General features: G+C 41.2%; 1 protein-coding gene across 1 annotated transcript in view; it reads left to right on the forward strand.

Annotated features, from left to right (window-relative positions):
• Nucleotides 1–17206: 17206 nt before the first annotated feature.
• The window catches only part of LOC124864120 (nuclear factor of activated T-cells, cytoplasmic 1-like), a 72429-nt gene continuing 70644 nt past the window's right edge, over nucleotides 17207–18991 (forward strand). The window contains exon 1 of the mRNA XM_047358757.1: nucleotides 17207–17694. Within this exon, the coding sequence (XP_047214713.1) occupies nucleotides 17574–17694 (121 nt within the window). The 5' untranslated portion in view covers nucleotides 17207–17573. The remainder of the gene's footprint in view (nucleotides 17695–18991) is intronic.

The following is an 18991-nucleotide window of genomic DNA, read 5'->3' on the forward strand; positions in this document are numbered from 1 at the left end:
ACTCCTCACCACCAGGAAAAGTAGTGCCAGAATGGGAGATAATTCAGTCTAAAAGGAATATTAGGAACAGAGGGGAGATAGGGAGGAAATCAAGAGTATTATAAATAAAGCATTGTTCTTATTTTCATGAAATACAAAACTAAAACATATAGTGGGTGGAGTTATACAATGATGTACAGTAGGTGGCGGTATGCACCTCAGAATTTGTTGCGTACCACCAGCAGAAGAAGAAGCAGCAGCACTAGAGCCAGTCAAAGCTTATGGGAAAATGCATGGCGCAAAACACATGGCAATTCTACAAGAAAACTCCAAAGGACTAAGGGGAAGAAGTTCACTTTCCATCATAGATCCTTTTGTGAAATTGTTCAGATGAAAGCCTAGTCATGTGTTAAAATGTCCCAGTCAAAGCCTAAACATAAATTAAATTGTAAATCTGTGACAAGACTTGAAAGTTCCTGTTCACAGAATCTGACTGAGCTTGAACTGTTTTACAAAGAAGAATGGGTAGAAACGTTGTGCGACACTCATAAGCACATATCCCAGAAGGCTTGCAGCTTTGATTACAGCTGCACACACTTCAAGATTTTTACTTGTAAAAAAAGATGTACTCTTTTTTCTTCACACTTTACAGTTATGCATCATTTGGTATTGGTCAGTTAAGAAATTTTGTAATTAAAGTACAATGACAAAGATAAGAACGCCTTTACAGGGTTCTGAATGTGGTATCAAACACTTCATTGAAAAGAACTGTCACTGGTGCAGTGTGTTAACAACACCAGCAAAGAATCTACTCTGCAGCGCTTCTTCCCGATTTTTCTTACAACACAAATTTAGTCAATAGACGTGTGACAATGACGGCCCTGCTTCCCTGGTTTTACAAGCCAGACATGTACGCTACTTCCTCTTCCTGAAAAAAGCGTGCTGCTAATCATACAGCACTGTCCAGACATGCCTAAGATAGCTCCAAGCAGTTCTCCATTGCGGGCCTAGAAGCACAGCCTTACATGTGCCTGTATGTTCTGACTGAAAGGAAAAAGGAGAAGTGGGGAAGAGTGTACACGCTGTGCACTTGCCAAAGGATGGAGGAAGCCATTCCCAGATTAACTTCTTTTCATTTCTGTTGACTAAATAAATGCTTTAAATGAACTAAGGATTAATTTTTGGGTAGCTGCCACTTTTTCTGCAATTTTAACAACAGCTAACTAATCAGCAGAGATCAGTATGATGAATGTTTACAGCTGTGATTCACGTCCTAGTTCAAACAAAAATCTCAGAAAATGGACAATTATAGCACAGGGAACTTTGGATGTCAGTGCACACGTTTCCCCGGATATGTCAAACAGGAATTATACGTTGTAAGAGGAGATGATTAACTGCACAACCATGAAAGAAGGCGCTTGCTTGGGTTTGAATACCTGGGTTTTAAAAACATCTCAAAACTGCTCCTGGAGTAGTTGTGATTTTATGAGTAAATGTTTCAAGCAGAGAGTTCTAAGAAATGTGCTCTGACCTTGGAAAGATGAAGACTGACTGCCGTGCCAAACCACTGGTAGTAAATATTATATTTGCTGGCATTAAGCGCAGCACTAATGCTGCAAAACTCACTCTCGTCATTTATTATATTATCAGCACTGCTGAAAAAGATTTAGCTTGAGGAAAGATGCACCACACTGAAGCAATCCACCAAAGAGGAGAACAACAAGAAAACCACAAAAAAGCTAGAGTAGAATTATGCTCTTTATTTGTCTGTCCTAGTCTGGATTTTGACTCACAACAACATGTTTGTGCAATAATATTCTTTTTTTAAAATTATGCAGAACACAGCATAGCAACTATTGCATAAGTGTGTTATGATTTGGGGTTGTTTGGTTTTTGGTTTCTTCTTATGTTTTTCACAGTTAAGGTTTTGACTCGTTCTTTTGTTATTATTCTCCTTAGATTTTGAATCATGCTTCTGTTATTTTCCTAGTCATCCTTTAGTTTTGTCATCTTGTTCATGTTTTGTCAAGTTTGGTTTTGTTTGTATATTAGAGTCTCTGTTTTTGCCACAGCCACGTTTTGTTCTGCCTGTTAATTAAGTTTGTTCTGTTCACCTGCTTCAAGTTAATCTGTCTCCTTGCTCCACCTGGTTTTCACTCCATATATACACACCTGTTCAGTTAATCATCATGCTCATGTCTTGTTTTTTTTTTTATCATGCCATGCCTGTCCGTTTGTTCACTGTAAAATGTAACATGTTGTTTTAACTCAAAAAAACAATTCCGAGGGCTGCCTCAAAATTTTAGATTAAGTCCAGTAAAAGTGTACAGTATAGTTGACTCAATGTTGTTAGTTTACTAAACTGTCAAAGATTGTTAACAGAACATGCCAATTTCAATCAATTTAAACCCTTCTTTGAGTTGAGCTAATCTGCATTAATACATTAACATAAATGCTTGATGTAGTCATTTGTGCTAGAAAATGCATTTTATCTTAACTATTTGTCTTAATTGAACTAATTAAACCTTTGTAGTTGATTTAGCTAGTTAAACTAGTTGTTTAAACACTGATATATATTTCATCTTCAATAAATCTGTGAATGAAATCAATATAAATTCATTACTTGATGTAACTACTTCAATTAGTTGTTATAACTCTTAAATCTGATTCATCTTAAACATTTGTCAATTAAGTCAATTGAGATATAGACATTGACATGAAAACAGCATCTACCCCCATTACCCCATAATAAAAATCAATTAAACTTGCTCAAAAATAATTTTTTTAAATGAGCAACTTTTATTAATTATTTGCCATGCATGGAATAAACCACTTTGAAGCTTAGGACAATTTAGTCTGAAGTAAAAAAACATTCTTCAGAAAGAAAGACCTCAAACAGGCCATAGCAGCCTACAGGTCAAGTTCAATCAAGCCTATCAAAATGGCTCAAATATTTATAAGCAATGTTTTTTTTAAATCTAAATCTAAAGTAACACTACAACATATTGTATACCACTATCACTATCCTTGTATTTGAATATTTGTAACGAGCCATTTAACAATCTTAATCTAATTCAATGCTGAAAAACTAGAAAAACTGAATCAGCCACAGTCCACAATAAAGATCCGAACTCAACTGAGGTTTTACATTGTCTTCCGCAAAAGTCTGTTTCTCAGGCCATGAACAAGGGATGAACACTGCCCTCCGCCAATGTTCATGAACACCTTCTGAATCACCTCAAAGGCGTATTTCTAATTTTTAGGGTAGTCCATGTTCAGACTCTAGAGCAGACCCATGAGCATGGCAACAGCACTTGGGATGTCCTTAAGATCAGTCAGGACCATCGCTTCCTCCAAGACCACAGACACATCAACGATCTCTTCTCCATCTTTCACCATCACCAGACCAACTTTCATCCCTTTGCAGAAAACCCCTTCATCTTCAGTAGCCTGCAAAAATAACGAGTTGTCAAATAAAGTATTGTTGGTCACTAGTTGTAAATTGAATTCATGACATCAAGGACAAGCACGTTTACATTTTTACACCAATAAAATGTATATGGATTACAAGAAAAATGTTTGAAATAAATATTTTAATAAACAAATGTTACTAACAGATTTATTTATTTTTTACTGTACAATTATACCCCCCAACTTCGGCCACATTTGCAGTTTGAAAATTGGAGCCAGTATCAATGTTGCTTGGAGGACCCTGGGGGAAAATGAGCGGGGCACCAAAGGGGCGGAGTCAGTGTCATGAGGAACTGCTGTGGACAGTGTTAGATAAACACAAAGGTGTCACAATGAGCAGTCAGAGTGAACAGAGTGAAGCGTTTCTGCAAGCGCTTCCAGTGGACCAGAGGCATAAGTGGGTGACAACTACCAGTATGGTATATGCTGCTCCTGTACCACTGAAAAATTAACCAAAACATTAATTTAAAGACAACTGAGAGAGAGACTGAACAAAATGCCCCCAAAAAGAAAATAATATTCTGCAGAAGAGGAGAAGGCGATTCCTCTGGAGTTGGCGGAGTTGTTCAGAAGCGACACCGAGGATGAAGAATTTAATGGATTCAGTGATGTGGAATGCGATGGGGAGCTTGGCAAACTTGCTTACAGGTAGCTAGCTGGACTCGCTGTCTTGCTATGTTAATTTAGCCTATTCGGCCTCCCAGGTATTAAAACTTAATGTTTGACATTAACACACGTTAACATAGCGGACACCTACTCAGTCTGTTGTGTTTGTTCTATTGGGTAGTTGATTAACTTGACTTTCCAGATGGTTTGTTCTTGGACTTTGTGAAAAAAAATGTCAAAATGCGACTTATATGTTTTTTCCCTCTTCATGACACATTTTTATTACTGTTGCAACCTATACGGTAAAATACGGTAGTGCAAAACTGAACACGTTCATACTTTTTTTATGGTCTTAATTGTCCTGAAATCAGTTTATTAACTTGTAGTACATTTTAAGACCCTGCAGACACCCTGGAAATATAATCTTTATTAGAGCTCTGGGAACCACTGATTACACTGGAATTACACATTAACAACCCCAACCAAAGCCGTCACCTGTGACAAGGCGATAGCAGGCAACTCCTATTTGAGAAAATGATTAGACCACCCTTGCTTTTTGTTCTTGTTCATTTTAATGCTGGTACCACTAAAGATTTATCACCTGAAGAATATAATAAACACCACAAAAGATGCAGCTGATTCCATACTACTTTCCTATTTGACATGTTTAAGCCTAATTGTATAGGGGGGGTATACATTACCCCAGGAATTGTAATCTTCACGTGATATACCTTTAGGTGTACCGGCATTAAAATGAACAAGAAACTGAAAAAAGCAAGGGTGGTCTTATGACTTTTCCATGATTGTATGTGTGTATAATATGAAAATGCCAGATAGTAGTGATTTACCTACCTCCACAGTCTTGGCCAAGGCATCATCTCTTTTGTTTTTTGTTATTAAACCTTTTTGCACTTACCATCACGTTGCCTGCTCGTCTGCATTCTGGGGTCGTATATCTGGCAAACCTTAACAGAATGTTTCTGCCAACAATGGACCTCGCGGATCAGCATCAGGCTAGCTCCATGGGCCTCTTTACTTTCCTGTCTCGGGAGGCGGAGAAGTCACTACGCCATTCTGCAGGGCTGTCACTGCTGCGGTCGGCATATGGTGGATCCAGGGTGGCAATTCCATGTCCGGGGACAGGTCCCCTTCGTCGCCGTTCTCTGCATGCTCCCCTGGCTGCGCACTCTGGTCCGGCAGTGAAGCCCTCGCCCTCCTCTCGCCGCAAGAGACGTCGGCACGGAGCGCTTTCCTGTGGTTCGGTTGGTGAGGAGGTGGTTTCCCAGGCAGCCTGAGGGCTGTGGCAAGTAAGCCCGCATCTTCGTCTGCCACAGCACTGTCTGCCAGGCTCGCTGCAGCTCTGCCCATGCCGTCTTCGCTTGCTCCAGCTCGGTGTTCTGAGGCAATACCTGACAAGCTGGAGCAGCGGTTAAGGTTTTTTGCACGCCATATAAAGAGCTTAAGGAAGACCAGCCTCACGTATTCCTCTCCGGAGCGGATGGAGAGAATCAGGCAGGTGGAGAGGGACTATGAGACTGCAGTAAGGCTGGTTTACTGCTGCCCACCTTTGTCCACGCCAGGACTCCAGGGAGCTGCTGCTGCTGCAGAGCAGCCCACGTCAGGTCTCCAGAGCGCTGCTGCAGAGCAGCCTGACTCTAGGCCTGACACACCACAGCCTGACATGACGCCTGACCCTAAGTCAGCCTCTGCTCACGTCACTGAGGGTCCGGCCGACGACTCAGCTCCTGCTCACGTCACTGAGGGTCTCGGCGACGCCTCAGCCTCTGCTCACACCACTGAGGGTCTCGGCGACGCCTCAGCCTCTACTCACGCCACTGAGGGTCTTGGCGACGCCTCAGCCTCTGCTCACGCCACTGAGGATCTCGGCGACGCCTCAGCCTCTGCTCACGCCACTGAGGGTCTCGGCGACGCCTCAGCCTCTGCTCACGCCACTGAGGGTCTCGGCGACGCCCCAGCCTCTGCTCACGCCACTGAGGGTCTCGGCAGGCTCAGCTTCAGCCTCTGAGTGTTCGCCAGGCTCAGCTTCAGCCTCTGAGGGTTCCACAGAGTTTTTGGGAGGGCCTCTACTCTCCTCTGTGGGCCTCCTTACCTACCTGCAGGTTCCAGTCGCAGGCCGCCACGGCTTCGCCGCCAACCGCCCGGAACTCTGTGGTGCAGGTCCGGTCGCCAGCCGGAACTCTGTGCCTGCCGGGGACGACCTCCTAGTCGCCCGCCTGAACTCTGTTCTTGTTTCTGGCCCTCCTGCCAAGGCCCCCACTGCCCACCCTGTTTGGGTTGATTTTGGACTCTTGTGGGCGTCTGGTATCTGCCCTTAAGGGGGGGGTTCTGTTATGATTTGGGGTTGTTTGGTTTTTGGTTTCTGGTTTTTTCTTATGTTTTTCACAGTTAAGGTTTTGACTTTGTTCTTTTGTTATTATTCTTCTTAGATTTTGAATCATGCTTCTGTTATTTTCCTGGTCATGCTTTAGTTTTGTCGTCTTGTTCATGTTTTGTCAAGTTTGGTTTTGTTTGTATATTAGAGTCTCTGTTTTTGCCACCGCCACGTTTTGTTCTGTCTGTTAATTAAGTTTATTTTGTACACCTGCTTCATGTTAATCTGTCTCCTTGCTCCACCTGGTTTTCACTCCATATATACACACCTGTTCAGTTAATCATCGTGGAAACATCTCTCATGCTCATGTCTTGTTTTCATGCTCAAGTGTTGTTTTTTTGATCATGCCATGCCTGTCTTGCCTGCCCGTTTGTTTTGTTCCTGCCTCCTGTAGTGAGTGAGTTTTTTGTTATTAAATATTTTGCAATTACCGTCATGCTGCCTTCTGGTCTGCATTCTGGGGTCCTATATCTCACGAACCGTAACAAAGTGTAAGCATAAATAATTTTTTTTCCTAAGACACATGAGCAAGGAGCGAGCCACTTGTTTATCTCAGACAAAGACAGTCTACACGGCTAATGCTCTCAGCAGACACATGTTGTGGCTGCACAGTGCATGCAATGTAAAATTGTCAGATTTAATAATACCATAAATCATAATTTGATTCAATTCAGTTTATATAGCGCCAAATTCACAACATATGTCGTCTCAAGGCACTTCACAAAAGTCAGGTACATACATTCCAATTATTCCTAATCATTGAACAGTGCAGTCAGATTCAGTTATTTATTCAAATTGGATAAAAAGTTTTTCTGTCTGAGGAAATTTGATATTTCCATGGAAGATTTAAAATAGAGACACATTCTTGTTTAGTGTTTAGGAATTGAATGATGATTTGTGTGATGATAAACATAAACAAAGCTCTCAGGAAAGATTAAGGAAGGGGAAGTGAAGAAGACATCCAGGAATTCACACGTTCCTACCAACTCTCATATTTTTCCATTTTTAAGCTATGCAAAATGACTCCATGGTATATAGATACTACCTTGTAATAGTCATCTGTCATTTAATAAATTATATATTTTGGCACTGCGCCACTGCCTTGCAAAAGTATTTACAGCCTTTGAACTTCTCTAACACAAACTTCAATATGAAACACACACTATTTTTCACAAATAAAAACATGAAAATGTGGCATGAATTTTTATTCAACCCTTATTCTCTCTAATACCCCTAAGATAAAATTCATTGCAATCAATGTCTTCCAAAGTCACCTAATTAGCTGATAGATTCGACATGTGTGTCATTTAATCTTTAAATCAAAGTTGCTCTTTATGGAAGATCTCTGTGTTTTGATAAAGAACATTAGAGAACAAATGGCAGTACAATGTGACTAAGTAATACATTTGGCATTTAGTAAATACAATAAACTTGTGGGGGAGGTTGTTCTGGTCATGTGAAACCCATATTTGGCTTTCATGAAAAACTCTTTGTGGTAGAGATAGTTCGGATCACTCTGACCAGGCCAGCCTCACAGTGAAACATGGTGGTAGCATTAGCATCATACTGTGTCGATGATATTCTGCATCAGTGACAGTGAAGTTGATCAGAGTTCAAGGGAAGATGAATGTAGCTAAAAACAAGTTTCACCTTCCAGCAGAACAGCCCAAATATACAGCCAGGGCTACATTAGATTGGTTTAAATCAAAGCATAGTCATTTATTAGAATAAGCAAGTCAAAGTTCAGACTTAAATCAAATTCAGAGTCTGCAGCAAGACTTAAAAACTGATGCTTACTACAATAACTGTTCAATCTCTTCTGTAATGCCTTCTGCTGATCAATCACATACAATCAGATTACAATGCACTGTAGTTTGTGGTCATAATAGGAAAAAAGTTTGATAATTTTATAAAGGTGTATGAATACTTCTGCAAAAGTCTATGAGAAATACTACTTATCAAATAAAATTTTCGTGAAAAATAAGACATACAGACATTTCTTTACATATGCTTTAATAAACATTAGACTGTCACATATTTTTGATCAATCTTTCAGAATAATCCTTTCACTGCGCAATACCCAGTGGTTCCACTTTCTATAACCGAGCCTCAACAGCTGTTGACACAATGTAGCCACTGTTGCTTTACTCAGCATTACAGAATCCATCATGATAAGCTTAAAGTTGTTCAGCAAGTTGTGCAGCCCCATTCCGCTGGCTGGTGCCCATCAGCTACGTTTTTCCTACCGCTGGATTTTAGGATAATTCATCTTCTGAACTACGTGATCCTGCTTTTTTATCTTTGAGCCCACACATGCTCATCAGCCAAGCCACAGCTGACGCCAAAGAGCTTTTGTAGGCAAAGAAAACACTGAGTCCCATTACTTTCCTCTTGTGCAGGCAGTATTGCCCCACAGCTTTGCCTGCTTGCCTTCCCCCAGAAGTCAATCTGTTTCTGATTATGTGTGGTCATCCTCAAGCTTGCCAGAAACATTTCAGACCCAAGAGACTCTGGACGGCATTCCAAGTAAATGTCATTGTAGCTTGTCATAGCTATTGTTAATTATTATGACCAGATCTAATGATAATGTAATGACAGCAAAAATCTTGTGTTAGCTTGCGTTTTTTTAAATAATTATCTTAAATAAAATCCTGTGCAAGTATTATATATCGACATCAAACTGTACCTTGTCAAAATTTGTTAGTGCAAGCTGACAGAGTTCATTCTATTATTTAATGCTCAGCTATGTTGCATATCATTGCTGGTTTTTAACAGAAACTCATATCTTTCAGATAATTTAGAAACAGGTGAGGATGTCAAGAAACTAGGTCCATTTATCCTGCTGTCGAAAATTATTCCGTGCAATCGGCAAAGTGAGGTGATTGAATCAGTCATCGGTGCAGACAGAGGGCCTGCATAGTGTAGCATTGGATTAAGTAATGTTTATATGATGTCATTGCTCCAACATTGTGATTGTGATTGTGATTATTGATTACTGAATATTTATCAATAATTATAATTAAAAATCATAATTCAGGAAAATAGTATTCTTAACCAAAGATCATTACTTATGATTAGAAATCAGAAGTGTCCTCTGGTGTTGTGATAATGGGCTGAAAGCACTTAATAATTAAAATTAGTTAATGATCATTAATAATTGATAATTATTAACCAAAACCACGCAAAATGTCACTAATTAATCAGCTGCTCCTCCGATCTGTGGGGAACTTTGACCTTATTTTGACAGATACTTTAAATCACTCAGCCACAAATGCTTCTCTTTATATATGTGAACATTGATTGACCAAATAGCAACACAATTACTATTCTGGTCCAAAAATCTTCACCTAACTAAATATGCACTATTCCATAGAAGGGAGTAAAATGACTATCTAAAAATAATAATAAAAGAAAATATATGTGCATTGAGTCTCGATGAAGATCAAACCAGCAGTTTTATGGACCAAATGTGCAATTTGGTTAACTTGGAACGTGGAGCAGAACCACTGTACAGGAAGGCCTTCTTGGTGTGCTGATGCGGCAATCAGCTGGTAGAATGGTGGAGCGGCTCACAGCTGATTCCCCCAAATCTCGAATAAAAGGTCATATAACTGAGGCGGGAACTCGGTAGAAAAACTCTAGTAATAAAACTGGGGCCAAGGAGTGGTCAGGCCACGAGGCCCAGACCATAGCTGCTTTGAATGGGAAACTTTTAAAGGTCCAATTTTTAACTCCTGGCTGATTTGGGATCAGCCGGACAAAAACATGAACATGCACCTTGCTGATCGCATCCGCACTCCCCGATTCAGCTGCACAGCAAATCAAATAGCTCAGCATAAAACACTTCAATCAGTATTGCATGCAACAAGTTAATACCTTGGATTAACTACTGGTGATTCTAAATCACCTTAAACTATGCTTCACCCTGCCCAGACCTCTAAATACACCTATCCGATTAAATATAAAAAGAACGAAATTACTTTGATGTTGACTTCTTTTTTTCACCTGTTTGAGGATGGGTCGTAGGTCTAAAGAAAACACGGGGACCAGAGTGTCACACGTCTGTGATCAGCTCAAAAAATGGTAAACGTTTCATCCAATCAAAACAGGAAAGGTATGAGGAACCGTTGCAGTCGACTGAAAAACAAGGAGGAAAACTTGTATTTTCACCTGCGCCGGATGTCGGCGGGGTCTTCGATCAGTTATGAATCTTCTGACCTTCTTGTATCAGACAGAATTCCAGCTTTCAAGCTCTTACAGGAATGGCCATGTGGAGGAAAGGTTCACCTATGAACTTTTGTTTCTCCAGAAATGCACCTCCCTTCCTTCGTCCCGTGAGACATGCTGGAAACAAAAGTTTGGTTTCCACGTGTTTTATAATGCCAGGTGGCATCAGAGCTGCGATGCCTGTTGACCTGCTCATCTCGAACAGCCTAGTCAGTCTGTCCAACCAAAATGGATGACACCAACATTGATGTAGCACTTATGTCAATTCCACAGCAGTTACAATACACGTCACAGTAATTTTTACCATGTTCAAAAATAAATCTGTGGCAGCATCTCTTACCTGCAGGTCACATTAAATATGATATAGTATTAGGTACCTAGTATAGTAGTAATGTGACCAAGGTATAAGCATGAGTCATAGCTCTCTAGTATAAGCCAAAATTAATCAAAGAAAGATCTATCTTCTATGTATCTATCTTAAATATACTTACCAATGCAAAGTTTTACAGAACTTTGCCATTGGTTTCATGTGTTTTTGAGATGATTTTGTTGTGTTGATATCATGTATTAACAGTTTTAATGAAAGAAAAATGTAAATGGGGACATATGCAACCAAGGTGCCAAGGTCTTGAGTTAAACCCTTCCACGCCTGCATATAAAAGCCTTCGGTTATATGGTGCACAGGCTCTACCACTACATTACATAGCTGTTAATTTTTTTTTACATCTACATTGTGCTATGCTAGTATTTGTGATTCATAGTCATTTAAAACAGCTAAGCGCTACATTCTGGAGTCTAAAGTGAAGCTGGACAATGCAATATATTTTGTCTGCCATTATGTCCTCTAAGCATGAGCAAAACAAGACAGAATTAAAATGGAAAAGTATTCAATGGAAGAGTGAGTCAATATTTTAGCTCAGTGTGAGAAAAAAAAAAAACGATAGTAGGTTCCAAACAGGCCAAACGAGGAGAAACAGACCATCAAGGCTGGTTCATGGGATAGGTGGCTGTGCAAAGCAGCCACCTATATGTGTGTATTATACACACCTATGTGTGTATAAAGATACCATTGAGACAGGTGCACATGATAAAATCTGGAGAGACTTGCAGTTTGCTACAATCTATTCAGTGTCCATTGATACATTAACCAAACTGCTATTGTAAAAGAACATGTTGGTGAAAGAAAACTTACAGCAGTTGGGCTTTAAAACAGGTACAAACAGATTTGCTAGCACTAAGACATGTAAAATGCTGTGAAATTTTTTTTTTACAGCATTAGAGTCCGGATCATGTCCAAAGTTCACTTTCCCAGAATCAAATTTCCAGTTCTCCAATGATTTTTATTTATTTTATTTTTTAAATGTAAAAGTTGACTAGAAATGTACAGCAGATATAGCTATAGATGTCTCCCTTTAAGGCCTGAAAAAACAGATGAAGGAAGGAAGGAAAGAAGGAAAGAAGGAAGGAAGGATTTTAAAAGGGGAACATTAAATAGATTCTGGAAATACAAAGATTTTCAATTCAATTCAATTCAATTCAATTGATTCTATTCATATATCGCCAATTCACAACACATGTTGTCTCAAGGCACTTCACAACAGTCAGGTACATACATTCCAATTAATCCTAACAATTGAACAGTGCAGTCGGAGTTAGCTTTTTATTCAAATTGGATAAAACGTTTTTCTATCTAAGGAAACCCAGCAGATTGCATCCAGTCAGTGACTTGCAGCATTCCCTCCTCCCGGATGAGCACGTAGAGACAGTGGACAGTGACTGGCGTTGACTTTGCAGCAATCCCTCATACTGATCCTGCATGTAGCGACAGTGGAGAGGAAAAACTCCCTTTTAACAAGAAGAAACCTCCAGCAGAACCAGGCTCAGTGTGAGCGGCCATCTGCCACGACCAACTGGGGGTTTGACCATAGTTTGTTTTCTTAAGGCAGGGTAGGGTGAGGTAGGGTAGGCCTGTAAAGTACCTCAATCAAATTTCATACTTTTACAGACTGCATAAGAAACCCCAGCAATTTAAAAGTATTATTAAAGAAAAGCATCATGTAAGTGTCAGGATCTGCCATTTTGGGTTTTGTGTTTATTTACTTTCTCAGTTAGGTGTTTCTATTCATTTGGGTTTAGTAGTTATGTTTGTTTATTCCTTCGGTCATGTTGATAATTTTGTTCTCTCTCCTGCCTATTAGTTTTAGTAGTTCTTTATCCCCTCGCCCATAGTTCCCCTGGTGGTTGCTTTCTCATGGTTTTCTCCTCTGGTTATCAGTACAGGTCTCCTTACTTCTCTGGGTTTTCTAGTTTAGTTTCTCGCTTAGTGTTTCTGTGCTTGTTTACTGTTTGATTATTTATTCTTGCTGTATTCTTCTAGTTTATTAGTTCCTTTCCCCCTCTGGCCGTAGACCCCTTTTGTTATTATTTACCCAGTTGCTTGTTTCCCTTAAGATTAGTTGTTCTTTCCCAGCCTTGCTCTTTTGTATAGTTCCTCATGTCCCTACTTTGTCTAGTTAGTGTTCCTCCCAGTTAGTTTATTCTTTGTTTACTTATTATCAGTCAAGTGTTTCTTCTGTTCCCTCTAGTTTCTCAGTTTACTTTAGTTAATGGTCATTATTTATCTTTGCCTATAGTTTTGCTTAGATCTGTTTTCCCCTGGTTATGTTAGGTAGTTTAGTATCTTGCCCAGTTCCTCGTGTTCCTGGTTGCCCTGCTAATTAGTGTCAATTATTCCCTCAGTTCCCTGCAGCCTGGTCCACACCTGTTACATGTTTCCTCTGATCACCTGCGTCCCTGTTTCATTCGTCCACACTCCACTTCCCTCAGTTTATAAGCTCTCTAATTTTCATTGCTCCCCGCTGGTCCCTCCCATTCACTACCCTCTTGTGTCTCTGTTGGCATTATAGGCATTTTGGAAACTTCATGTAAGTTTTGGATTGCTCTTGTAAATTTTGGAATAGTCTCCTGTAAAGCTTTTGAAAAACCGTTGGATTAAAGAAAAAAGAAGCTTTCCCTCATCATGTTGCTGCCCAGTGCTTGTCTGCATTTTGGTGCACTACAGCCACAGACCGTGACAGAAGGGACCAGCCAAACTCAGGACCAAGCAGACAGGGCGGCCAACCTACTTAGGTGGATACAGCAGCAGGAGGAAAGACTGAGGGAGATGTATGGCAGGGAGGTCGAGATCCGGCCTTCTCCCCTGCTGCTACAAGAGATGTAGGAGGTGTTTGAGGGTTCAAGATTGGCGCGAGCTCCTCCAGGGTTTGAACCGGGCCAGAGCCACACCACTGCCACTCCACATACTCCGATGTGTTCCTCGTCGCGCCGTCGTCACCTGCAGTCCTCATCCGCAGCGTCAGCTGCCCAGCTGTCCTCGTTCACAGCACCCACTGCCAAGCTCTCTTTGTCCGCAGCGCCCGCTGCTCAGCTCTCCTTGCTTGCAGCATTCACTGCTGAGCCATCCACGTCCGTAGCGGCTCCAGCCGGGCCATCCATGTCCGCAGCGGCTCCAGCCGAGCCATTCACGTCTGCAGCAGCCTCAGCCAAGCCTCCTACGCCCTCCACAGAAATCAACCAGGTTTTTGTGTCCGTAACTTATTCACCTCATTCATTAGAGTTCATGGCGCGAGTACTTAGAAGAGGCAAGTTCCTCACGGACTTGACCATCCATCTTTTAAGCTCTCGTGGCTCACTGGAACAGACACTAAAGGTCCTGAGCCAGTTGAGGGATTGGAAGGCTAAGTGGGGACGCTATTCCCCAAGTTCCTTAACCATGGATATCCTTGAGGCTGAGCTACAGAGAATTATTAAAGAGACCACCATGCCAGCTTATGTTTCAGCGTCTGCTGGGGATTAGGCAGATGCAGCAACATAGGCCACTGTAGTAGGTATCTCCAAAACCTCAGACCTGTCCTCATCATCCCCAGACTCAGCATGCACGAGAAGATGACAGACGCTCCAGCTCTAGGTTTTGCTGGAGGTCAGTCATCTCCCTCAGCTCCTGTTCCAGAGCCTCAGCATGAAGCCAAGTTTCCAGAGCCTCAGCATGAAGCCAAGTTTCCAGAGCCTCAGCATGAAGCCAAGTCTCCAGAGCCTCAGCATGTATCCAAGTTTTCTGCGCCTCAGCATGCAGCCAAGCCTCTAGAGCCTCAGCTTGTTTCCAAGGCCCCAGAGTTTCTAGAGGGGTCCGAGGGTGGACCACCACTAATCCAAGTTCCAGAGTTTCCAGAGGGGTCCGAGGATGGACTGCCTCTGATCCAAGTCTCAGAGGTTCCAGAGGGGTCCGAGGGTAGACCGCCTCTGATTCAAGTTCCAGAGTTTCCAGAGGAGTCAGAGGGTCGACCGCCTCTAATCCAGGTTCCAGAGTTTCCAGAGGGGTCCGAGGATGGACCGCCTCTGATCCAGGTCCTACAGTTTCGAGGGGGTCCGAAAGTGGACCGCCTTTAATTCAACTCCCAGAGTTATCAGAGGGGCCTGAGGATGGACCACCTGTGATCCAAGTTCCAGGGCCCACTGACCGTGTTCCAGGCCCAAGTGACAGTGTTCGCCTGCTCCTTGGTCGCCGGCCTCCTGATTGTCTGCTCCTTGGTCGCTGGCCTTCTGGACATTGTTTTTGTTGGGATTTTGATCGGCACTTGTGGCTTGTTTTTGTTTTCTTGGACTTTAGTTTTTCCCTTAATGGGTTTTTTAGTTTTTGAACTCTTGCCCTCCTTCCAAGGCCTCCTCCGCCCGCCCTGGTTGGGTTGGTTTTGTGTTGGACTTTAAAGGTCGTCTGGCATCCGACCTTGAGAGGGGGGTTATGTCAAGATCTGCCATTTTGGATAAAAAGTTTTTCTATCTAAGGAAACCCAGCAGATTGCATCCAGTCAGTGACTTGCAGCATTCCCTCCTCCCGGATGAGCATGTAGAGACAGTGGACAGTCACTGGCGTTGACTTTGCAGCAATCCCTCATACTGAGCATGCATGTAGCGACAGCGGAGAGGAAAAACTCCCTTTTAACAGGAAGAATCCTCCAGCAGAACCAGGCTCAGTGTGAGCGGCCATCTGCCACGACCGACTGGGGGTTTGACCATAGTTTGTTTTCTTAAGGCAGGGTAGGGTGAGGTAGGGTAGGCCTGTAAAGTACCTCAATCAAATTTCATACTTTTACAGACTGCATAAGAATCCCCAGTGATTTAAAAGTATGATTAAAGAAAAGCATCATGTAAGTGTCAGGATCTGCCATTTTGGGTTTTGTGTTTATTTACTTTCTCAGTTAGGTGTTTCTATTAATTTGGGTTTAGTAGTTATGTTTGTTTATTCCTTCTGTCATGCTGATAATTTTGTTCTCTCTCCTGCCTCATAGTTTTAGTAGTTCTTTATCCCCTCGTCCATAGTTCCCCTGGTGGTTGCTTTCTCATGGTTTTCTCCTCTGGTTATCAGTACAGGTCTCATTGCCTCTCTGGGTTTTCTAGTTTAGTTTCTCGCTTAGTGTTTCTGTGCTTGTTTACTGTTAGGTTATTTATTCTTGCTTTATTCTTCTGGTTTATTAGTTCCTTTTCCCCTCTGGCCGTAGACCCCTTTTGTTATTATTTACCCAGTTGCTTGTTTCCCTTAAGATTAGTTGTTCTTTCCCAGCCTTGCTCTTTTGTATAGTTCCTCATGTCCCTACTTTGTCTAGTTAGTGTTCCTCCCAGTTAGTTTATTCTTTGTTTACTTATTATCAGTCAAGTGTTTCTTCTGTTCCCTCTAGTTTCTCAGTTTACTTTAGTTAATGGTCATTATTTATCTTTGCCTATAGTTTTGCTTAGATCTGTTTTCCCCTGGTTATGTTAGGTAGTTTAGTATCTTGCCCCGCTCCTCGTGTTCCTGGTTGCCCCTGCTAATTAGTGTCACTTATTCCTTCAGTTCCCTGCACCCTGGTCCACACCTATTACATGTTTCCTCTGATTACCTGCCTCCCTGTCTCATTCGTCCACACTCCACTTCCCTCAGCTTATAAGCTCTCTAATTTTCATTGTTCCCTGCTGCTCCCTCCCGTTCACTACCCTCTTGTGTCTCTGTTGGCATTATAGTTCATTTTGGAAACTTCATGTAAGTTTTGGATTGCTTCTGTAAAGCTTTTGAAAAACCTTTGGATTAAACAAAGAAGCTTTCCCTCATCATGTTGCTGCCCAGTGCTTGTCTGCATTTTGGTCCACTACAGTCACAATTAGGATTTGAACTAAACTTTTCTTGAATTTGCTGATGACATCAGTTGCAAATTTAGGCTGAAAATCTATTTTTTTCACATTTTATCGTTTGGTTTTGCATTTTAAGAGAACCTTCAACTTTTTTTTTTTTTTGCTTTAGAAATTTAGTTTACCATTTAAAATACAAGTATTAAAATACAAGTATACCAGTATTTCCACCAATACCATGGTAAAGGACGTTCTCTCTCTCTAACATAAACACATACACACACACACACACACAGTCCCTCCAACACCCCCGAAGGGTTCCCTGGATGGAAGACATCATCAGGCGCTCCAGGAGGGTGAAGAAGCCGGCCGCGTCATCGTGTGGATGGGCGGCGCACGGAGGGAGAGGAAGGAGTGTGTTTTCCAGCTTTAAAACCACCGCAGCCGGCTCTTCTGACAAACCGCGCTGCGTAATCCAACTGTGGAGATTTCTTAAAGAACCTTTACCGCTCCGAAGCGATCCAAACTCTCCTCAACACCGCCCAAAAGCTGCCACTCTCCTCTCCGATCCATTTATTCCTATTGCTTGTTGTTCAAAGTTTATTGTTCTATTTAAACTCTGAACGAATTATGCCTGATGGTGCATAAAGTAAAGCAGTGTTGTATTTTTGAATAGTATTGCCGGTGAAGACATTATTGCGCGTCGCGCAGCGGGACGAAGTCGCGCATCGCTTGTTGAATGCAGGATACCTTCAACCTGAGCGTCAAAGCCAAGTTCAACTTCCGAGCAGAAGCCGGTCAGGAGCGGGGACTCCAGCTTCTCACCTCTACGGCCGCCGACATGAAGTCTGCAGAAGAAGGTACAATTTAAATTTTTCCTTTACCCCCCCCCCCCCCCCCCCCTAATGATTGGGTTTAGTTTAAAATGAACTGAAAACTGATATTTATCAGTCTGCAAATTCATAAGCTTTAACATACTTTTAAAGAAAGGAGCATTTTAATAAAATGTCGTTTTAATCACTGATTGCACTTTTTCTCTGTCAAAATCAATGAATGACTATTTGAAATTTTATATCTTTTAAAATCCTATAATATCAGTGCAACACGTTGTTTTTGCTTGAAATCAAAATAATGACACAATTTTACTCAAATGTAAAAAAATGGGGCATGCATCCTTTTATATCCACACCATTACCAGTTCCCAGCTTTCTTTGCAGGTGCACCTCTTCTTATGCAGTTAAGGATGATGGGACTGATTCATTAACCCTGATTGGTATGATAGTACAATGATCGATCAAAGGTGGGGGGAACAAATACAGAGCTTCCTCTTGGAACTGTCGAACATTCAGATTTTTGCTAGACTCCTATGCAGAAGTTGAAGCAGCAGTTTGACTTTTTAAAATAAGATTGATGTTAACCTGTTTGACATAGAGAAAGAGATCATACGGACAGAGCCAGCCCAAAACATAAGCAAACTAAGCAGCTCCCTTGTGCCCCTGCAATCTAAATGGGAGGCCTCCAGGGGCACTAAAATTGCTGCTCAAATCAGGTTTACAAATTACATTTTCTGAACAAGTGATACATAAGTTGTGAATGAAAATCTGTGATCCTTAATGAATCAAATGTTTTATGTTGATTTTTTTCAGTATTGAAATATATTATTATTCTATTTTTATGCTTCATCTTTCTACACCTTAAAACCACATTCAAACTATGTCAAAATCAATTTTATTTTGCATCCTCTTCTTGATTAATACATCACCTTGTCCATAGTTGATAGAGAATTTCATCAGAAGTTCTATACCATCTAAATAATAATTACGGTTTTTATTTTTTTTAACTGCACACTAAAGTAAAAAATATATGAAGAATGTGATTATATTAATGTGTCATGTAATTCAGTTTGTATCTAATATTACTTTTTAGTTGTGAACTATAATAATTTTTATTAGAAGGATTAACAAATGAACATGAATAATATGCAAAGGATATTTGCTAAGCTGTGATGTCTGATTGCAGGCAGGAGGCACACAAATTAGATCCTTTTTTACCTTCAAGGCAGCAAACTTTAATTTCTTTTATCAGAAGCTCTTGATCGTCTGTTTAGTCTCACTTTTCAGTGTTGATGGCGCTGGCTTTTTGTGGATGTTGGGAACT

Source organism: Girardinichthys multiradiatus, chromosome 3 (genome assembly GCF_021462225.1).
Source record: "Girardinichthys multiradiatus isolate DD_20200921_A chromosome 3, DD_fGirMul_XY1, whole genome shotgun sequence".
NCBI classification, from domain to species: domain Eukaryota; kingdom Metazoa; phylum Chordata; class Actinopteri; order Cyprinodontiformes; family Goodeidae; genus Girardinichthys; species Girardinichthys multiradiatus.